General features: G+C 39.6%; 1 protein-coding gene and 1 pseudogene across 1 annotated transcript in view; one reads left to right on the top strand and one right to left on the bottom strand.

Annotated features, from left to right (window-relative positions):
• KIF11 (kinesin family member 11) overlaps window positions 1–19,892 on the top strand; it is a 37,789-nt gene extending 17,897 nt beyond the window's left edge. Inside the window, exons 12-22 of the mRNA XM_040970314.1 lie at window positions 776–964; window positions 1,569–1,776; window positions 2,525–2,697; window positions 4,210–4,335; window positions 4,414–4,572; window positions 5,812–5,918; window positions 8,049–8,328; window positions 10,754–10,976; window positions 13,881–14,032; window positions 14,659–14,775; window positions 18,559–19,892. Coding sequence (XP_040826248.1) covers window positions 776–964; window positions 1,569–1,776; window positions 2,525–2,697; window positions 4,210–4,335; window positions 4,414–4,572; window positions 5,812–5,918; window positions 8,049–8,328; window positions 10,754–10,976; window positions 13,881–14,032; window positions 14,659–14,775; window positions 18,559–18,690 — 1,866 coding nt within the window. The 3' untranslated portion in view covers window positions 18,691–19,892. The remainder of the gene's footprint in view (window positions 1–775; window positions 965–1,568; window positions 1,777–2,524; window positions 2,698–4,209; window positions 4,336–4,413; window positions 4,573–5,811; window positions 5,919–8,048; window positions 8,329–10,753; window positions 10,977–13,880; window positions 14,033–14,658; window positions 14,776–18,558) is intronic.
• On the bottom strand, window positions 10,094–10,463 carry LOC121149788 (annotated as a pseudogene).
• Window positions 19,893–22,017: the final 2,125 nt, after the last annotated feature.

Genomic DNA, 22,017 nt, shown 5'->3' with positions numbered 1-22,017 from the left:
ATGGAGCTGGTAGCTAGGATCCCAATCTGGAGCCACTGTGTTGGCAGGAATCTGATTACCTGCTGCTTCACAGGATGCGCAGGGCAGGAAGCTGTGACATGGGACACAGGCATACCAGACCTATGTGACAGACAAAAATCACATGCTGATGTGCTATACTTACACCACTGTTGGTGCAATAGGTTTGTTTACAACAGACAAACATGTGAGTAATGAGTTGTCCTGGGACTCGTGACATCTGAAAGCAATAGGAATTTTTCAACTCTGTTACAATCTTATGGAACTGCCATTATAAATTGAGTTCATGAGTAAGCAAAACATCATAATGTATGACTGTAACTGAATTATGTAATTTTGTTGTTAGAGCTACAGAATAGTGAATGTGAGACATTTTCACTAATATATTTATCAGATGAAGGCATTTAGATATTGAGAGGGACTGAGTTTTATCAGAAGCAGTAAGTAGACTGGGCGGAGAGATCTGACCCTGTAATGCCATCCCTCATTAACACCTTCACAGTCAGCTCCATTTGACAGTAGAGGAGGGACTGAGAAATTAGTACAGCAAAGCAGTTATTTTGGAAATTTTCAGTAAGATCATAGGAAGAAATCTAATGTCATATAAAATTTACTAGCCTACCTAGTAACTTGTTACTGATTTTTAAGGAAATAACTTATTTTCATCTAATGGTATATTATAAATTAGCCTAGTATCTCACCAACCAGTTGAGCATTTTTGAATTTTTAAAAATGAGGTGTACTGTATTATATTTAGGTTACAGAATTGTTTGTGGATAATAAAAATGAGCTTGACCAGTGTAAATCTGACCTGCAAAATAAGTCACAGGAACTTGAAACCACACAAAAATATTTGCAAGAAACTAAATTGCAGCTTGTTCAAGAAGAGTATGTCACATCAGCTTTGGAAAGTACTGAGGAGAAGCTTCATGATGCTGCCAGCAAGGTTTGTTAGATTTTATTCTCATCAAAGAAAATGGATAAGAAGTAACTTTTTGGGGGGGCTTACACTTAATTCACAGGGTCTATTTATTCATTCTGAATGAAATCTCTATCAACTAAAAGCATTTTTACTATTTTATCCATATTTTTCTTTCTGGAACACCTGACGTAGAAAAAACTGTGAAAGTTTTGAAGATACAATATGACTTCATAATGTACCTTATGGATATTTGGAATAATACATGCTTTTTCTTTGTGGTGATGATGGTACCTAGTCAGTCATTCCCGGTTGTTTGCATTCTGATGATTGAAGTATTTAACGTTTCATTATGGATGTTTTGGAGAGACAGTAAAACATAACAGAAAGAGTAATAACTCTGAATAACTCTGAAGTCCATGCTCTTTGAGTAGATGGTAAGGGCGGGGAAATCAGCACCACTAGGCATCTGGCTTGGTTTGCATGAGAGTAAGCATTTATGTGATCCAGTGTTTAAAATTTCCTCGGTCTCTTCTGGAAACATCCTTGTTCCCAAAGATATTTTTCTATTACATTGCTTCCCTAATGTCTATCTTATCTACATTTTTTGTTTTGTTGTAATTTTGCATAGTTGCTTAACGCGGTTGAAGAAACAACGAAAGATGTTTCTGGTCTCCATTCCAAACTGGATCGTAAGAAGGCAGTTGACCAACACAACGCAGAGGCTCAGGATATTTTTGGCAAAAACCTGAGTAATCTGTTCAGTGATATGGAAGAACTAATTAAGGATGGCAGCTTAAAACAAAAGGCCATGCTAGAACTTCACAAGACCTTATTTGGTAAGTTCAGGGTTGTCTTGTAGTGTGAAGCTAATTTCAAAACTGTTAAGTTAATGTTGAAATACTCAGGTGACATTGTCATCGAGTACTTTCCCCATTGCACATACTCTCTCTGTTAAAAATTAATAATTTTCAGAATGGTGAACTTGGACCAGGCGCAGTAGCCTAGCACCTAAATCCTTGTCTTGCACACGCTGGTATCCCACATGGGCACCGGTTCTAATCCTGGTGGTCCTGCTTCCCATCCAATTTTTAGTATATGTGCTGCCAAAGCGAGCACCCTGCTTCCCATCCAGCTCCTTGCTTGTGGCCTGGAAAAGCAGTCGATTACAGCCTAAAGCCTTGGGGCTCTGCACCTGCATGGGAGACCTGGAAGAAGCTCAGGGCTCCTGGCTTCAGATCAGCACAGCTCTGGCCATTGTAGCCACTTGGGAAATGAATCAGCAGAGAGCAGATCTTTATCTCTATCTCCTTGTCTCTATAAATTTGCCTTTCCAATAAAATAAGAAAGTAAATATATATTTTTTTTTAGAAAGTGAAAGTGCTGGGACTCCCAACTGGCACTTCAGAATAGCATGTGGAGCTTTGGGCATCCCAAGTAGTGGCTTAACTGGGTGTGTTTCCTGCCATAGGGAAACAGTTCTTCTAAGTGTAGTGAAAATTCTACAACACAGATATTTTGGTTCTAACCGCCTAAATGTATTTCTGTTGGTGCTTACATTTTTATTTATATATTTTTTTGTTACAGGTAATCTGCTGTCCTCCAGTGTCTTCGCGTTGGACACCATTACTACAACAGCGCTTGGGTCTCTTTCATCTATCCCAGGAAATGTGTCGACTCACATTTCTCACATTTCTAATATGATACTCAAAGAACAGTCGCTAACAGCAGAAAGTAAAACTGTACTGCAGAATTTAATTGTTAGTACAGCTCTTCAGATATTTTTAAGGGTTTATGTTTGCTAAGTTTTTGAAAGCAATATTAACTACTAATTCTTCATCTTCTGCTTTGCTGATTAATGACACATGTTTCACTTTGGGAATATTTATATTTTTAAAGATAAAACTCTCTAGTGGGCTTTCTGTCTTCCTAGAAACAGAAAGTTATTTCCAAGTGTATAAGTTATATTCCCAGTGTGTAAGTTTATTTTAAAAGTTTGGTATTATGTGAGACTAATAGATGGAAGAAAATTAATTTATAGTAAAAGTGTTGGGATTAGATATGTGACCAAACCCTTGCACAGTTCTATAGAAGTCACTAATTTGGTTGCAGTTAATGTTGCCTCCTTTATACATCGCTTCCACTTTTTATTTTGGATTCATATGATTTAACTAAGACAACTCTGTACTTTGTCATTTCACTGGTTTCGTTCTCTCCTTTATACAGGCTGTCTGCCTCCGCCTTTTTTTTGTGTAAAGATTTATTTGTTTGAAAGACATAATAATCGGTAGAGAAGGAGAGATAAAGTGATCTTTGATCCATTGGTTCACTCCTCAGATGGCCACAACAGCCGTAGCTGGGCTGATGTAAAGCAAGAAGCCGATCTCTTAGGTGTCCCCCATGGGTGCAGGGTCCCAAGGACCCTGCTGTCTCCCCAGGTGACTAGCAGGGAGCTGAACTGGAACTGGAGCAGCTGGGACATGAACCAGGATACTGGTGCCGCATACTGAAGCTTAGCCTGCTAGCCCTTGGCACCAGCCCCGTGCCTCCATCTTTTGAGATTAACAATATTTAGTAAACATTTTCCAAGTAAATATTAGTAATATCAACTGTCCTTCTACCTAGATTCATGCTCATATGGCACTCTTTGATAGGCTCCTTCAATCATCCAGATTTGACAGAGTTATAGTTTTAAAGTTAGCATTAACTTTTTTTAGAAATTGATTCACCCAATCTTGTGAACCTGCACCCACGTGGGAGACCAGGAAGAGGTTCCTGGCTCCTGGCTTCAGGTTGGCGCAGCTCCAGCTGTTGTGGCCACTTAGGGATTGAATCAGCAAATGGAAGATCTTCCTCTCTGTCTCTCCTCTCTGTATATCTGAATTTCCAATTAAAGTAAAATAAATATTAAAAAAAAAATAAGTAAATCTTTTTTTTTTTTAAAGTTCTTTGGAACACTAAAATGTTATCAATTGATTATCATTTTTTCCCTTCTTCTGAATTTGTCTATCATCTGTTTAGTTAGACTCTTAAGAATTTGTTGAATTTAATTAACCAATTTCTTAATTATTAAAGGAAGAACTAAGAGTGTTTATGCTGAATAAAAACACTAGCCATATAGATACATCTCTATAGACTGAAGAATAGAAAATGTAACCTTAGAATTTTAATATGAATGTTTACTAAAAGTATTTTAAATGCCATCTAACCATCCAGGTTTGTGGAAATGGAAATATTGTGTTTTAAGGTATGTTTGTTTATTTTAAAAACAGAACATACATAAGACTGAACTTCTAAGTTCACTGGAAACGATTTTATCCCCCTCTGTGGTCTCCATATTGAAAATCAGTACTCAGCTAAAGCATATCTTCAAGACTTCACTGGCAGTGGCTGATAAGGTAACGAATAATAACTTAATAACTCAAAATTGCCGTGTTGTTTTAGGAAGAAGCTAATAATTTTTTTCCCCCTTAAAGATAGAAGATCAGAAAAAGGAAATGGATACCTTTCTCAGTACGTTATGTAACAATCTACATGAACTGCAGGAAAATACAATTTCTTCCTTGGGTGAATCACAGACAGTGTGTGAAAACTTGACCGAAGACTTGAAAACAATGAAGCAAACCCACTCAGAGGTATCTTGTTTGGCTGACTGGGGAAATGTAATAGAAAAGATTTATGCTAACTCAATGACTTAATGTTACACAATCTAGTATGATAAAAAATAATGTAGAAATCAATAAATACTAGAACCACTGTTGTTTATAGCTGTAATTCATGTAAAATAACTGAGAATAGTACTTCTGCTAATATGTCAGGGTTTGCTGTCTGTGGAATGTTGTGCTGAAACCATACGAAAAGTAAAACAGTCCTTTTCCCACACTGGAATGAAAGATAATATAAGACACACATATCTTTAAAAGCAGTTGGTTATAGCGCTTAAATTCAACTTGTGTCTTCATTATAACTTGATGCTACAAGTTCTTTATTTCTACCATAGCATGGATAATTATCTTTCTTAAACTAAATTCCTCACTTTGCATGCACCAGGAACCCATATTGGCACCAGTTCTAATCCCAGTGGGCCTGTTTCCCATTCAGCTCCCTGTTTGTGGCCTGGGAAAGCAGTTGAGGATGACCCAAAGCCTTGGGATCCTGCACCCATATGGGAGACCCAGAAGAGGCTTTGGTCTCTTGGCTTCGAATCGGCTCAACTCCAGCCATTGTGACCACTTGAGGAGTGAATCATCAGATGGAAGATCTTCCTCTCTGTCTCTCTCTATCTGACTTTCCAATAAGAATAAATGAATCTTTAAAATAATAAAGTTGGCTAATTATTGGCTTTTTAAAAATCCCTCTAATAATCATTTCACTTTTACTGGCTTTCCTATATGGAAGAGATGAAAGATCTCTCTTGCTAAGACTTAATTATTTTTATTGGAAAGGTAGATTTACAGAGACAAGGATAGTCAAAGGGAAAGATCTTTCATGTGCTGATTCACTCCCTAAATAGCCACAATGGCCAGAGCTGAGCTGACTAAAGCCAGGAACTTCTCCCGGATCTCCCACTTGAGTGCAGAATACCAAGGCTTTAGATCATCCTCTACTGCTTTCCCAGGCCACAAGCAGAGACCTGGATGGAAGTGGAGTGGTCAGGACACAAACCACAATCATATGGGGTCCTGGTGCTTGAAGACGAGAATTTAGCCATTGAGCCATTGCATTGGTCCCTAAAGATCTCTTTTTTAATGGATTTGTGTAATTCTGTCCTTTTGTAGAATATTTAGTATCACTATCCTGTACTCATTTGCAGAAAGGCTATTCAAATAGCCTCATAATTTCAAGTCTCTTTCCTTTTCCAACCTTTCTTACAGGAACTGTGCCAGTTAAGCAATCTTTGGGCAGAAAGATTCTATGCTTTGGAGAAAAAGTGTGAAAACATCCAGAAACCACTCAGTAGAGTCCGAGAAAAAACAGAACAGTAAGCTAATTTTTAAATTTTGGTTAGATTTAATGTATTGGATGGCATCTTAATGTTAGAATTCTCAAAGTTTGGAGTTTTATATATATATAGCAGTAAGCTATTTTAAAATGTCTGAAGTTAGTTCTGAAGAAAAATTTCAAATAGTACAAAAGTATTGTTTATATACATATGTGTATAAAGGTCCTCCTACGTAAGTATTATCCTATTGCATATTTGTGCTTCTGTTTCAGTGAGAAGCCTGACATTTTTCTAAAGTGTATTATTTCTTCAGTCAGTCTACACATTAAATACCTTCATAATTCATAACTGATATCACTGATAAAAAATATACTTACTAACCATAGCAGGGAAAATTATGATTGGTGTTGATTGTCTTTCTTTATAATAACAGTTTTGAACACTGGTATATCTGTTTCTATGTTATCTTTGGCTGCCTCTACGTTGCAGGAGGGGAGCTGCATCAATGTGTTAAAGTCGTTGGGCCATATGCTTAAAGTATTTGCTGTCTATCTTTTAAGGAAAAGTTTGGTTGTTCTTGCACTGGAGTTTAGTTTCCTTTGTGGCCACATAGTTTTTTAGTCCCAGGTGCTTAACACAGACTGCAGTCAGACCTGTGTTTTCTTCTAGGAGTTTTATAGTTTTATTGTATTTATGTCCATAATCCACTTGAAGTTTTTTGTATAGTATGTGTTTTGTCAAGGTTTTTTTTTGTTTGTATTGTTTTTGTTTTGGTCTGTGGACTTCTTAAGCCCATGAAAAGGATATTCTGCCATATTTAGCCAATTTTTGCCTATTTAGTTGTTACTTCCTGAAGTTTTTCAGGGTTCTTTTTGTGTAAAAACTTGTGTTAGCCTTAAAGGGTAGATCTACTTGCAATAGATTGTTTTCTTTCTATAAAAATGTCGTGTGTGATAGAAAATTTTCCAAGGTTTCTATGGCTCACATATTTCTCTCGGACAGAGCTTCTGTAGAGTTCTAGCTATCACCCATCTTTACTACCTTACTGCAGTGTTTTCTAACTCTGCTAATGATCCTATAATTTTGCTTAGTGAATTGCAGATTCTGAATCTATAAAATATTTCCTCACCTTTTATTCTAGTGTCTAGGTAGATTCCTTGCCCCTTTCACAACTTTGAATAGGATTGAAATAAGAAGGAAACTATGATATGCTTTGTTAAAGCCTTTACAAGTCATTTTTTCCTGATTTTTTGACATGTCTTGCCCTAACAGTGATTCTCAGAGTGGTCCAGTGACTATCAGAATGATCTTGTGGTTTTGATGAGACTTAGATATACTGCACATAACTATCTTTGGCATTTATTGTCATGGTTTTTTTTTTTTTTAAATATTTTCCAGAGAATTGTTCTATTTTCTTTTTTTTTTTTTTAAAGATTTATTTTTATTATGTTTTTATTGGAAAGGCAGATATACAGAGAGGAGGAGAGACAGAGAGGAAGATCTTCCATCCGATGATTCACTCCCCAAGTGAGTGCAATGGCTGATACTATGCCAATCCGAAGCCAGGAGCCTCTTCCGGGTCTCCCACGCGGGTGCAGGGTCCCAAAGCTTTGGGCCGTCCTCGACTGCTTTCCCAGGCCACAGGCAGGGAGCTGGAAGGGAAGCGGGGCTGCCGGGATTAGAACCGGCGCCCATATGGGATCCCGGGCGTGCTAGGTGAGGACCTTAACCACTTGCGCCACCGTGCCGGGCCCTATTGTCATGGTTTATAATCGTTTTTGACTGATCTCGATTTCCCACCTTGTTTCTTGAGGGGAGAGATTTACATTTATAGTTTCTAGGTTTGTCACTTTTTCTTCTGCAATGCTTTGTACATAATTTGTAAGTGAAAAGATTAAAAAGAGAAAATCATCAGTGAATTTAACAAGTGCATTCTGACATAGGTTTCATATCAAGTTTGTTATACTGTTCTAAATGTGCTACGTGTATAATGTGTCATATCCAATATAGTTTTAATTTCATTATTAAAACTTATTTAGTTGATTTTTAATTAAGAACATGAGCTCCAGAACTTAGACTGCCCAGTCAAAGCTATGTGTTCCTGGGAAAGTGGAGAGAGCCTTTGAGTCTTGGTTTCTCATTCCAACAATGTTGTGCTCTTTTCTATAGGACATCTAAGGATATAATCAACAAAACGGCTTTTCACAGTAAAAAGTTTTGTGCTGATTCTGAAGGCTTATCACAGGACCTCAGACATTTTAACGAAGATGGTACAAAATTGGTGGAAGAATCAGTGAAACATTGTGATACACTCAGTAGCAACCTGGAAAAAACATCTGAGGCAACTAAACAGAGATGTGAGTCTCTGAACACAAGCGCAGTTCATTTTTCTGAACAGTGGGAAACTTGCTTAAATAAGAGGAAAGAAGAACTTCAAAATTTATTAGAGGTAATAACTTTGGAGTCTAGTTGGGGGATAATAGCTATAATCAGAAAATTATTTTTGTCCAAGATTTGATTTCAAAAGAAATTGTAAGATATAATGAATTGTGGACTTTTGTGTGTAATACTTAGTATGCTTAAATATATTATTTTACATACTGACTTATGTCATCTAGGTCTTAAAGTTAATCAACCTCTTGTCCATTGTCTGTGTCAGGTTTTGGTTTTGATTTGTTAATTTCTTCATGGAGAAATAATGTGTTGAAATGTAGCATATACTTACATAAGCTTTTTACTTTTCTCCAGGTGCATTTTAAACTTTTTTTTAACAATGTCTTTAAATGTATCTAAAGGATAATTACAGAGAGAAAGTGGTCTTTCATTTACTGGTTCACTCTTCAAGTAATTGTAATGGTGAGAAGTGGGCCAGCTCTAAGCCAGAAACATGAAACTACTTCCTGGTCTCCCACATGGGTGTTAGGGACCCAGCGACTTAGGCCATCTTCCACCACTTTCCCAGGTGAATGAATTAGTAGGGAACTAAATGGGAAGCAGAGCAGCCAGGACCTAAGCCTGAGCTCATATGGAATGCTGCTGTTGAAGGCCATGACTTAATGTGCTGTACTGCAGCACCACTTCCAATATGTTATATGGATTTTGAAAAGACGAGAATTTAGAAGACAACAGCATTCCTATTCAAATGTATGGTACAATTAGAACATCAAAAGAATAATGGCTACAACAGATTTAAACATGTCAAATATTAAAATACATGAACCCATCTTTCCTGAAAGAAGCGGAGTTTGGTTTAGCAGGATAACTGGTTAAGAAAAAAATTTTTTGTAGAATTTCAACTAATAAAATAAGAAATGATAGAATTGGGCTCTCATTATCCTGCAACCCCTGATGAGATACCTTGTAGGTATTAGCTGCTTAACCATTGAATCAACAGCTGCTACAGATGGAGGAGTGGTTAAGATGTGGGTTGGGGGCACTCCTTTTATCCCATATTGGAGGACCTGGGTTCAAGTCTCATTCCACTTCTGATTCTAACCTCCTTCTTATGGACACCCTGGGAGATGCAGGTAATGGCTCAAGTATTTGGGTCCCTGTCATCCATGGGAGACCTGGGTTGATGAGTTTCCTGCTCCCAGCTTTAGTCTGATCAAACCCTTTAGCGTTGTGAGTATCTGGGGAGAATCTGCAAATGGGATATCTGTTTCTTCAACTATATAAATAAAGAAAAAATTTAAAAAGGAAGAAAATGCAGCATGGGAATGTAGTTGACCAAAGCAAGCAGTTCAAATAGTTACTGAAGAGCTGATTTCTCTTGTGTATATATATATATATATATTTTTTTTAAAGGAAAAAACTTTGAGGAAGACTAACCTATGGGTCTAAAGAGATTTAACACTATAGGCCTTTCAAATTATATGGTCACCTACTTTAGACATAGTAAGCAAGTCTAATGCTGAATTCTGATTCCCTCCAACTAGTTGAGGACAGCATTTGAAACTTTTGGTGGAACTTGACCACCGACTAGAATTTGATATCAAAGAATAGTATGGACAGCATTTGAAACTTTTGGTGGAACTTGACCACCGACTAGAATTTGATATCAAAGAATAGTATCAAGTTTTTTAGATGTGATTATGGCCTTTAAATTCTCTTAACTCTGATACAAAAGTGCTTCAAAAAGTTCATGGGAATTTTTCATTTTTTTCCCCCCTTTTTTTAGTGTTTACAGTTTATAATTTCCATGAAAAAGACAGTCATCATAGATAAAGTAACTGCAAGATCATTAGTCCTTTAGCTTTTTGCCAGAGTTAGTTCTGGCCTTGGCAATTACCCTGACCTCCCTCATCCTGTTCTTATGCTGTTTTCTTGAGGTCTTTTTCTTTTCACATAGCCCATGTCTTTCAAGTCTATATTTGGGTTCATTTTTCTTAGCATAATCCAAAGAGTCATAAGTTATGCTAGAGCCCATCTTGCCCCTACTAAAGTGACTTCAAAATCCAAACACAAAGATAACTTGGGAAGTTAACATGTACATTTTCGCTAGTTTTTTTCTGAATTTTCTGTCTTTGGCATGATTGCCTCCCCAGGGTAGCAAACATTGATAACCATTTGTTTGCTCTGAAGTAGTCAGTTATGGGCTGCATGGGCAAATAAATATGTCATTTATGATGGTGGTCAAACCTTATGCAATGAGAGCAGAAAATGAGTGAAATCTTGTTTTATTTATCCTTGTGTGTTGGTAAATGTTGAGGCTGGGTAATGACTACATGGGGTTAATTATTCTCTTTTATGTTTATATGTTTTTTTTTAAAATTTTTGAATGCGGAAACTTCCAAGGTGAAGGAAAATGATTAACTGAATAAACACTAACAACTTTAATTTTAGTAATGAAAGCTTATTTGCATCATTTACAGTTTGTAAACCAGTGTTGTGAAGCTTCAAGCTCAGAGATCACAGAAAAATCAAATGAATATAAAGCAGCTAATGAGAACCATCATAATGCTTTTCTGGGTCAGATGACTACTGATGAAGAAAAATTGAGAGTACAAAATGCAGAACTTAACAACAGTATAAATATTGGCATGAATAAGCTTAATTGCTTCCTGCAACAAGAACTTAAACTGGATGTCCCAACAGGTATTTTAAAAGAAATGTAAATGTTTTTGTCATTGAATTTAGCCCTTGTCAGTGTCACACGTGCAGATGAACAAGGCCCTAGCCATTGCATGATAGGAATTTACCATCAAAATATAATCAACTCGGGCCCAGCGCGGTGGTGCAAGTGGTTAAAGGTCCTCGCCTTGCACGCCCGGGATCCCATATGGGCGCCGGTTCTAATCCTGGCAGCCCCGCTTCCCTTCCAGCTCCCTGCCAGTCGCCCGGGAAAGCAGTCGAGGACGGCCCAAAGCTTTGGGACCCTGCACCCGCGTGGGAGACCCAGAAGAGGCTCCTGGCTTCGGATTGGCATAGCATCGGCCGTTGCGGCTCACTTGGGGAGTGAATCATCGGACGGAAGATCTTCCTCTCTGTCTCTCCTCTCTGTATATCCGCCTTTCCAATAAAAAAATAATAAAAATAAATCTTTAAAAAAATATATAATCAACTCGAATAAGGAAAAATTGGATTCCCCAAACAGTTTTAATTAGCCATTACTTGTCATGAAATAGATGACATGATGTAGAAATCTGGGCATCACAATTCAATAAAATGTCACATACATTCAGGGAACTGATTTTATTAAAAAAGAACACTTTAGGGCCCGGCGCGGTGGCGCAAGTGGTTAACGGTCCTCGTCTTGCACGCCCGGGATCCCATATGGGCGCCGGTTCTAATCCTGGCAGCCCCGCTTCCCTTCCAGCTCCCTGCCAGTCGCCTGGGAAAGCAGTGGAGGACGGCCCAAAAGCTTTGGGAACCTGCACCCTGTGGGATACCCGGAAGAGGCTCCTGGCTTCGGATTGGCATAGTATCGGCCCGTTGCGCTCACTTGGGGAGTGAATCATCGGACGGAAGATCTTCCTCTCTGTCTCTCCTCTCTGTATATCCGCCTTTCCAATGAAAAAAATAATAAAAATAAATCTTTAAAAAAAAAAAAAGAACACTTTAAAAAACAAGCAAACAGGAAGAATAGCAACCTTTTACCTCTAAGTGTTTGTAAAATGACATTTTATTACCAAGACATTAGAGGGATATGCTTGACTAAATCTAGTTCAATACAGAGTTCATTTTGTTTTTGATTGGTACTGTTAAGGAGTCACCGCTTTGGGAGATCACACACAGTAAATATCAGACAGCTTCAGTGACTCAGCAAAGACTTGAGTGAGAGAGGAGCCCGTTTACTTTGATTAAACTGGATTGGTGTGATCGTTGCACACCGTGTAAATTCACTGAAAATCACTGATTTGTATACTTTAAATGAATGAACTTTGTGCTTTGTAAATAACACTTAAAAGCTGCTTTTATTTTTAAAGCATTTTTAATTAATTAATTTATTTTTTTAAAGATTTATTTTGTTTTTATTGGAAAGGCAGATATAAGGAAAGGAGAGACAGAGAGAAAGATCTTCTGTCCGATGATTCACTCCCCAAGTGAGCCGCAATGGTCGATGCTATGCCAATCCGAAGCCAGGAGCCTCTTCTGGGTATCCCACGTGGGTGCAGGGTCCCAAAGCTCTGGGCCGTCCTCGACTGCTTTCCCAGGCCACAGGCAGGGAGCTGGAAGGGAAGTGGGGCTGCCGGGATCAGAACCAGCGCCCATATGGGATCCCGGGCGTGCAAGGCGAGGACCTTAGCCACTGCGCCGTCGCGCAGGGCCCTAAAGCATTTTTTAACAGAAGATAGTATTAGAGCATTTTCATTTGTTTTCCCAAAGATACTTAAAGTGTTTATTGTCTGGTTTTCATTGAATTAGAAATGCAAATATTAAATGAAAAGGGAAATTATTTTGTAAATTGTGAGAACATGAATCGAGTATAAATAAATATAGCTGGTTAATATCTAAATGCCATACCAAATTTATAGTGAAGTGATTCATTCAGTCACAGTAATATGTTGGGAGAGCTAGGCTGGCATTTCTTGAACACCCTTTAACTCTTTTCAGAGTCTACCTCACATGTGTTGTACATTCTTGGAAATGGAAACATCATGCTTTGATGTTAGAATTAATATCAGACGTGATCAACAGGCCTGGGTTGGTAGCCTAGTGGCTAAAGTCCTTGCCTTGCATGGCCCGGGATTCCATATGGGCACCGGTTCTAGTCCCACTTTCCATCTAGCTCCCTGCTTGTGCCCTGGGAAAGCACTTGAGGATGGCCCAAAGCCTTGGAACCCTGCACTCTGTGGGAGTCCCAGAAGAGGCTCCTGGCTCTGGGCACCAGGCTTCTGGGTTCGGATCAGATCGGCTCGGCTTGGCTTGGTTGTGGCTGTTGCGGTCGCTTGGGGAGTGAATCATCGGATGGAAGATCTTTCTGTCTCTCCTCCTCTCTCTATATCTGACTTTCTAATGAAAATAAACAAGTCTCTTTTAAAAAGCAATTAAAAATTTTTTTAAAGATTTATTTATGTTTTATTGGAAACTCAGATATACAGAGAGGGAGTAACAGAGAGAGGTTTTCCACTTGCTGGTTCACTCCACATCCGGCTGCCATGGCTGGAGCTGAACCGATTTCCAGGAGCCAGGAGCTTCTTCCAGATCTCCCACATGGGTGCAGGGTCCCAAGGCTTTGGGCCATCCTCAACTGCTTTGCCAGGCCATAAGCAGGGAGCTGGATGGAAAGTGGAACAGCCAGGACAAGAACCAGCACCCATATGGAATCCTGGCATATGCAGGGCAAAGGTTTAGCTATTGAGCCACTGTACTGCAAACCCAAATCAAGTCTTCTTAAGACCTTCTGGGAAAATGTTGTCTGTAAGCAGGATGTGCCTGACAGGTATCAGGACTGATTCTCATTAAAGGCAAGACTCAATCTAGAAATGTAATTTTACAATTTCAAAAAATATGTATATCATAAATTTGAAATTTTCCCACATCTGACATCTTTTAAAGGTATGACACCACAGAGGAAAACTTACTCATACCCCTCAACCCTGGTGAGAACAGAGCCACGGGAACAGCTCCTCGATCAGCTGCACAGGACACAGCCTGAGCTGTTCATGATGCTGAACTGCTCCGAAGACATCAAAGAAGAGATCAGTCAGGTAAAAATCAGGGTAGCGTGACTGGTGGGTTTCACCAATGGTGTGGTGAATTTCACGTTAGGAATTTCACTCTTTACCCTTCAGCCCTACCATGCCTCTCATGAATGAGAGTTGGCTGGCTCTGAAACCTCTTTTCTTTAATGCTGGCAGTTTTTAAATTAGACTAATAGGTAATACTAAGATCCATTTTTTAAGCTCTTCAGTTGCTAACTGAAGTCTCAGAACCCCTGTGAAAGGGATGTTCTTTTTACCCCCATTTTAATGAAGAGTGAACTGAAAGTTACTTTGCTCAGGTCTTGAAGCTATACTAGCGCTTAGAACCTCTACTGATGCCTGGAATCTAACAACAGAAATTATAGAACAGATGGAAAGTTAAAAAACAACAAAGAAAAAATGAAAAACAAACTGTAAGTCTGTTATCCTGATACTACATTTAACATTTTATCCTAGGAACTTCTACTCATACGAAACATAATACAGATTAGTTTTATTGCTTTGTAAAATTGTAAACTGTTGAGGCTTGATTTTTATACTATGAGCATTGTGTTGTATGAAAAAAACAAACTTTTTTTCTTGTGACTTTCAAGCACTTGTACTTACTTACTCATCCATCTTCTTAATGATAGGACATGGATGAAGAAAAGATGCTTCTGGAGCAAACCATGGAAGAATCTGTAAGTCAGGAGCCACCTGTAGATGCTGGCGTGCTTTTTCCTTCACGTGCCGGGGTTCCGTTTTTCCAGGTACCTGTTTATATTGTATCATGTAACCTTTCCCTGTCTGACATAGGTATCTTATTTTTATTTTAAAGATTTATTTATTTTTATTGCAAAGTCAGATATATAGAGAGCGGAGGAGAGACAGAGAGGAAGATCTTCCATCCGATGATTCACTCCCTAAGTGACCACAACGGCCAGTGCTGTGCCAATCTGAAGCCAGGAGCGAGGAGCCAGAAGCTCTTCTGGGTCTCCCACGCAGGTGCAGGGTCCCAAGGCTTTGGGCCATCCTCGACTGCTCTCCCAGACCACAAGTAGGGAGTTGAATGGGAAGTGGGGCCGCTGGGATTAGAACCAGCACCCATATGGGATCCCAGCATGTTCAAGGCAAGGACTTCAGCGCTAGGCCACGGCGCCGGGCCCGGTATCTTATTTACTGTTCAACATAAAGGATTTGCTCCTGGTGAGAAAAAGAATTAAGTTATTCCTTTAGAATGCCTTCTTAACTTTCTATTTAAATTATTTACATAACTGATACTGATAAGTTTTCTGTAGGATAAACTCAAAATTTGATCTAGGCTACACTCTCAGCTGGTAATCTTCAGCTGCTATATTTATCCTGTTCATGCTCCCTATTATATATTCAGAATGAATTCTGAGAGCAATCATTTCTGCCCTCCCTGTACCTTGGACCTGGAAATCCTGGGGTCTGTCTCTGTGACTTTGAAGATGAGGGTTTAGGAGACTAAAACATAGACGGCCTCTTGAATTCCATTAGTGAGCTCTCCACCCTGAAGTTACTTATTCCTGTATTTGTTGAGATTCTTGTCTGCTCTGATCTGTGCAATTCAGTCCTCTGACCAAGGCCATTCCAGTGGCATTGCATGTTAATCCTTCATGGTTCTAGTTCTAGTAGCTCCACTTCTCATCCAGCTCCCTGCTTGTGGCCTGGGAAAGCAGTGCAGGATGGCCTGAGTCGTTGGGTTCCTTTACCTGCATTGGAGATGTAGAAAGAAGTTCTTGGCTTCTGACTTAAGATCACCTCACTCTGACCATTGCAGACACTTCGGGAGTAAACTAGTGAATGGAAGACCTCTCTGCCTCTCTTTTTCTCTCTGTAAAATCTGCCTTTCCAATATAAAGAACGAAATAAATCCTGTTGACCTTTTCCACTTTCTCTCTTTTTAAGGTTTATTTTTATTTAATTGAAAGGCAAAGTTAACAGAGAAAGAAGGAGAGATCCGTTGGTTCACTCCCCAGTAGGCTTTAATGTCAGGACAGGAACTGTAAAGGTAGGAGCTTCAGGTCTCCCATGTGGATGTAATTGCCTAAGAACTTGGGCCATTTTCCACCCCATTCTCGTGTCATTAGCAGGGAGCCGAATTGAAAGTGTGGCAGCCAGGACATGAACCAGTGCCCATATGGGATGCTGGTGTAGTTGGTGACAGCTTAAGTCACCAGGACATGACGCCAGTGCCATATCTTACTCTCTTAAGCACTGCTGGAATATGGCAGTGTAAACTTTCTAGGATCTTTCCCTATTTTGAAGCCAGGAGCTAGGAATTTCATCCCTAATGGATGGCAAGTACTTGATCTATCATCTGTTGCCTTTCCAGCAATGTTAGCAGGAAGATAGATCAGATGTGGATTAACCTGGACTGGAACCAGGTCCTCCAGTATCATCGTAGGCATCCCAAACTTGGCTTAATGCTCTGTGCCACTACGCCTTCTACTCTTTCAGATTTTTTTCTAATCTCTTCTATTTTATAAAGTTAGGGAAAAGAGAAAGGAGAACCTTAGGAACCTGTTTAAACCCTAGTAATAAATGCCTTCTTACTATTGTTTGTGGCAATTTTGCAGACTAGTTTTATGACTGACTTATGACAAGGAAGTATGTATCTACGGTACCAGAAAGAATTGGGGATTGGATTTTAGACTTTCAGCTGACAATCCAGGGCTAATTTGGAGAATTTGCTGGATTTGAAACTCAAAATGATGTGGGGAGTTTCTCTGGGTCAGAAACACTACAATTTTATTTTATTTTTTAAGGAAGATTCATTTTTGTTTGAGTAGTTTACGTGTTTGAAAGGCAGAGTGACAGAGAGGGACAATGAACGGGTGCTTCATCTACGGGTTCACTTCTCAGAAGGCGCAACAGTCAGGGCTGGGCCAGGCCACAGCCAGGAGCCTGAAAGCTAGAAGAGCATCTGTGTGTCCTATATGGCTAATCAGGGCCTGTGCACCTGGGCCATCTTCCATTGCTTTCCCTAGCGCATTATCAGGAAGGGAGATCTCAAATGGAGCAGGTGGAACTTGAATCAGTGCTCTCATTTGGGATGCCAGTGTCACAAGGGGCAGCTTAACTTGCTGTGCCACAATGCTGACTCCTGGGTCTGGAGGTTTGCAAGTTGTTTATGATTTGTCTCAGCACTGAAGACAGTATACATTGAAAGAACTGGAGCAGCGTTTGGCCTGGCACTGTAGCCTAGTAGCTAGAGTCCTTGCATTACATGTGCCAGGATCCCATATGGACATCATTTTGTATCCTGGCTGCCCCACTTCCATTCCAGTTCCCTATTTTGTGGTTTGGGAAAGCAGCAGAGAATGACCCCAAACCTTGGGATCCTGCACTCACATGGGAGACCCAGAAGAAACTCCTGGCTCCTAATTGGCCCAGATCTGTCTATTGTGGCCACTTAGGGAGTGAACCAGCAGATGGAAGATCTTTCTCTCTGTCTCTTCTTCTCTCTGTAAATATGACTTTCCAATAGAAGTAAATAAATTTTTTTCATCTAATCTGCCTTTCCCATAAAAATAAAATATATTTTTCTAAAAAACAGAAAAGAAAGGATTGGAGGGATTTCAGTGAAATATCTCTCTCAAATAACTGACACAATTTTTTAAAATAAGAAAAATAGGAAGACTTTGTGCTTCAGTTTAAGCTGCTGCTTGGGTTATTGCCCTATGAGAGTGCTGGTCAAAGTCCCAGCTGCTCTGCTTCTGATATACTCCCTGCTAAAACACCTGCGAAGCAGGGATAATGGTCCCAGTGGTTCACTTCTACCCACGAAGGAGACCCAGTTGGAGTTTCTGGCTGCCAACCTCGGCTTGGCTAAGCTGCGGTTTTTGAGGCTTTCCGGGGAATGAACCAACAGATATATAAGACCATTCTCTCTCTCTCTCTCTCTCCCTCCCTCCCTCCCTTTCTCTCTGTCATTCTGCCTTTAGAATAAATAAGTACTTTTTTTTTCCTGAAAGAAGTGTATTAATGTAACTCTTGTATATCAGCCTCTGTGCTTAGAAACAGTATGCATTTTTTCATGATGACCAAGCTCTGCTCCTGTTGGCTGGGGTTTCTCACCATCAGCACTGTGGACATTTAAACTGGATACTTAATGGTTGTTCTGGGCTGTCCTCATTATTATATGGTAGCAGCATCCTTAATTCCTGCTTACCTGAATCCAGTGTCACTCCCCAACTGGAACAGCTAGAAATGTCACCTTGACATTGCTACGTGTCCTCTGGGGAGCACGGTCATTTCCTGTTGACAACCACTAGCCTGAGGTGAAATCTGTGATTGTGTTTTAGGAGATCTACAGAAAATTAATATTTCTTTCACTCTATTTCTTCTGTGAGTGGTAGAACATTAACCTTTACTTGCTAAACGTTTTGCTTAAATTTAGGCTGAACCTTTTCTGAAGTTTTTTGGACTTAAGTTTTCCTATCTTTAACTCAGAGAACTTTGAATATACATAAGCTAATCCTGTCAAATGTATTTTGCTGATATAATTTCTCCCCTTAAATCCACAGCATAAAAAGTCTCATGGAAAAAACAAAGAAAACAGAGGCATTAACCCAGTGGAGAGATCTAAGCTGGAAGAAACTGCAGAATCTTCTGTTACAAAGAGCCGATTACCTCTACGAACACAGATAAATTTTTAATTAATTTGAGGATCAAAAATTTTATTTTTAAGAAAAATTTAAAAATTAAAACCAGAACATGAGCCTTGTGTATAGATTTTAAAAGAATAGAATATGTCAAGGCTGTACTGTAAATATTTTGAATTTATATCTACTCCCTCCCTTTTTGGGGCCATTCCTATTATTCTCTCTGTATTAAGTTGGGTTTTACTTGGGGTTTTCCTTGAGTAAGTACAAGTTTATGTTGTTAGATTTTCATATAAAGTTACCCTTTTTATAACACATGGAAAATTTTTGTATATACATTACTGAACAGTGAGTAAAAGGGAACTGCATTATTCTTCTACACGTGATCTAACATGGGTGAACTGGCCTGGGAAGGGACATTTCTTTTCTTGCTGTGACTGAGTTAAGTATGTGTGTGTTTCTTAGGCTTTCTTATTTTGCCTTATGGGTTCACTTTCGCCTTTTTGTTATCAGCCCATTTATAGAGCTATAAAAAGATGTCTTTTTTTATAATGAGAAGGAATTTTACCTAGAAACCTTTATGCTTTTCAATGTTAAAATCATTGTCTATAATAAACAATTCCTTTTCCTGAGTATTCTGAATTTTGTGTTCCACTAGTTGTGCAGCATGCTATTCTCTGAGTTCACAGAAAGCCAGCTTCTCCGGAATGCAGATGCTGTTATGGGAGAACTACCTAGGACTCTGATCAGTGTCGCCTTGCCAAGGCGTATATCTTAGAGAAGATCACAGTGATTTAAGGACATTTTGAAACTTAGCAATTATGACTATAATTTATATTCATTTGTTTGCCAACTGAGACTGTTCTTTGTATATAATAAAATTTGTACATATGTTTTTCTTTATTGAAATCATAGCTCCCATAATGCCGCTGGCATTTTTGATGAGGCACATATATTTCTGGAAGTAGAGATGTTTTAGCAGAAAGAGCCAAAGCACTTAAAAGGACTATGTGCAGAGAATAAATGTTGTGCCCACATTAAGTTTGATGTATAAATTTTAGAGAGATTTCTTTTCAATAGCTAAGTAAAACTGAACCGTATTGGAAAATTTAGCAAATATGCTACTTGGAGGAACTAAATTTACCTTGCAGAAGTACTAATTTTCTTTATAAAAATGATGGATAAAATTTCTCTGCCAAAAGGTATCAATATAAGCTATGGATAATATTTAATAAAGCATCCTTGGTAAATCTTGATGAATAAATTTGATTTCCTCATAACCTTGCTTGCCCTAGAATGTCTTACATTGCTTGGTTTTATTTTTTCAGGGTTATACAGCTGCACTAAATGTCAGAAACAGACAACACAGGTACAAAGGGCACAGTGAGCATCCCAGGCTGCACTTGCACCCCCACAGAGCCCTGCGTTACATATGACATTAATGGGAAGGGAAATGAACCTACCTCATACAGCCTCAAGTCCAGCTTTGAAGTCACCTCATTCCTTATTTTATTGTATTTTTTTAAGATGTATATTGTTTATTTGAAAGGAAGAGGGAGAGACATTTTGTTTCTGCTGGTCACTAATAACATGTGGGATGGGGAAAGGCTGAAGCCAGGAGCTTCATCCTGGTCTCACATGGCTGGCAAAATCCCAGACACTTGGGCCATCTTCCACTGCCTTTCCCAGGCCATTTGCTGGATTGCAAGAGGAATAGCTAAAGCATGAACTGGTGCCCTACGGGCTGCAGGTGTCTGTGGGCCGTGGCTTTGCCCACTACACTCCAATGCTAGTCCCTTCCCTTTCCCTAACCCCAGCTGTTTGAAAGAACTGAAACAAACTTAACTGTCCAAAGAATTTTAATATCCAGAGCTGATAATAAAAACATTTTCATATACCAAAAGTAGCATCAGTAGAAATGACAGAGTAAGAAGTTTCAGGGACCTGTTCCTCCAAAGCAACTATGAAAAATCAAGCAGGGATTCAGAAACAATTCGGTCAGGTTTTGGTTCTAGGAAGCATACGCTGATCAAGAAAAAGGCAAATCAGAACCTTTGCCTATTTGCCTCCCCAGCTCGGTGTCAAAGATGGCAAAGTCCCAGGTGTGGCCCTGTTTCATTTACCTTGTAACTTAAGGTAGAAATGTGGTGGACATTTCTCAAAAACAATTGCAAGGGCCTGGCACGCTAGCCTAGCAGCTAAAGTCCTAACCTTGAACTTGCCAGGGTCCCATATGGGCACTGGTTCTAATCCCAGCGGCCCCGCTTCACATCCAGCTCCCTTTTGTGGCCTGGGAAAGCAGTCGAGGATGGCCCAAAGCCTTGGGACCCTGCATCCATGTGGGAGTCCCAGAAGAGGCTCCTGGCTCCTGGCTTTGGATCAGCACAGCACTGGCTGTTGCGGCTGCTTGGGGAGTGAACCATCAGAGGGAAGATCTTACCTTCTTTCTCTCCTCTCTGTATATCTGACTTTGCAACAAAAATAAAGAAATTTGTAAAACAAAACAATTGTAAGACTAATAAGCAACCTGCTGTCGTTTGGACCCACAGAGTTGACATGAACGAGTGAGTGAGTGTCTAAATTCTGGGAAAAGAGTGAAGATTTTTTTCCTTTTTTTAGAAAAGATTTATTAACAGAAGGGTAATGGAGATGTGGAGAGAGATTTTTCTTTCTTTTTTTTTTTTAAGATTATTTTTATTGGAAAAGTAGATATACAGAGAGAGGAGGAGAGACAGAGAGGAAGGTCTTCCGTCTGCTGGCTCACTCCCCAAGCGGCCACAACGGTTGGAGCTTAGCCAATCCAAAGCCAGCAGCCTATTCCGGGTCTCCCATGCAGGTGCAGGGTCCCAAGGCCATAGGCAGGGGGCTGAATGGGAAGTGTGTGGGGCCTCTGGGATTAGTACCAGCACCCAGATGGGATCCTGAGGAGAGGACTTTAGCCACTATGCTATGGCACCGGGCCTGAAAGAGATTTTGTATCTGCTGGTCCATTCCCCAAATGTCTGCGATCAATGACTGGCTATGGTTAGAGCTGAAGTTTGCAGCCCTGAGAACTCCATCCCACATGGGTGGTTGGCAGGGACAACTTCCACTGCTTTTCGTGCACACAGCAGGGATCTGGATTAGAAGCAGAGCAGCAAGGACTCAAACTAGGACTCCCATATGGTTGCTGGAATGGCAGGCAACAACTTAACATATTTTATCACAACACCAACCAGGAAAGAAATTTCTTAAGGAAATTAGGTCGTTCAGAAGCACCCATGGAAGACATTTGCCCAGGTTAGGGTGTGAACTCAGAAAAAGACCTGAGGCTCAGCTCAAGTAGAGTGAAGGCCTGGCTTGCAATGGCCTGTTTAAATTTTTTAAATGGTCCCAACAGCC

The sequence above is a fragment of the Ochotona curzoniae genome, unplaced genomic scaffold (assembly GCF_017591425.1).
Source record: "Ochotona curzoniae isolate NIBS_2020 unplaced genomic scaffold, NIBS_Ocur_1.0 scaffold_4763, whole genome shotgun sequence".
NCBI lineage: Eukaryota > Metazoa > Chordata > Mammalia > Lagomorpha > Ochotonidae > Ochotona > Ochotona curzoniae.
This window is presented reverse-complemented; position numbering and strand designations above follow the sequence as displayed.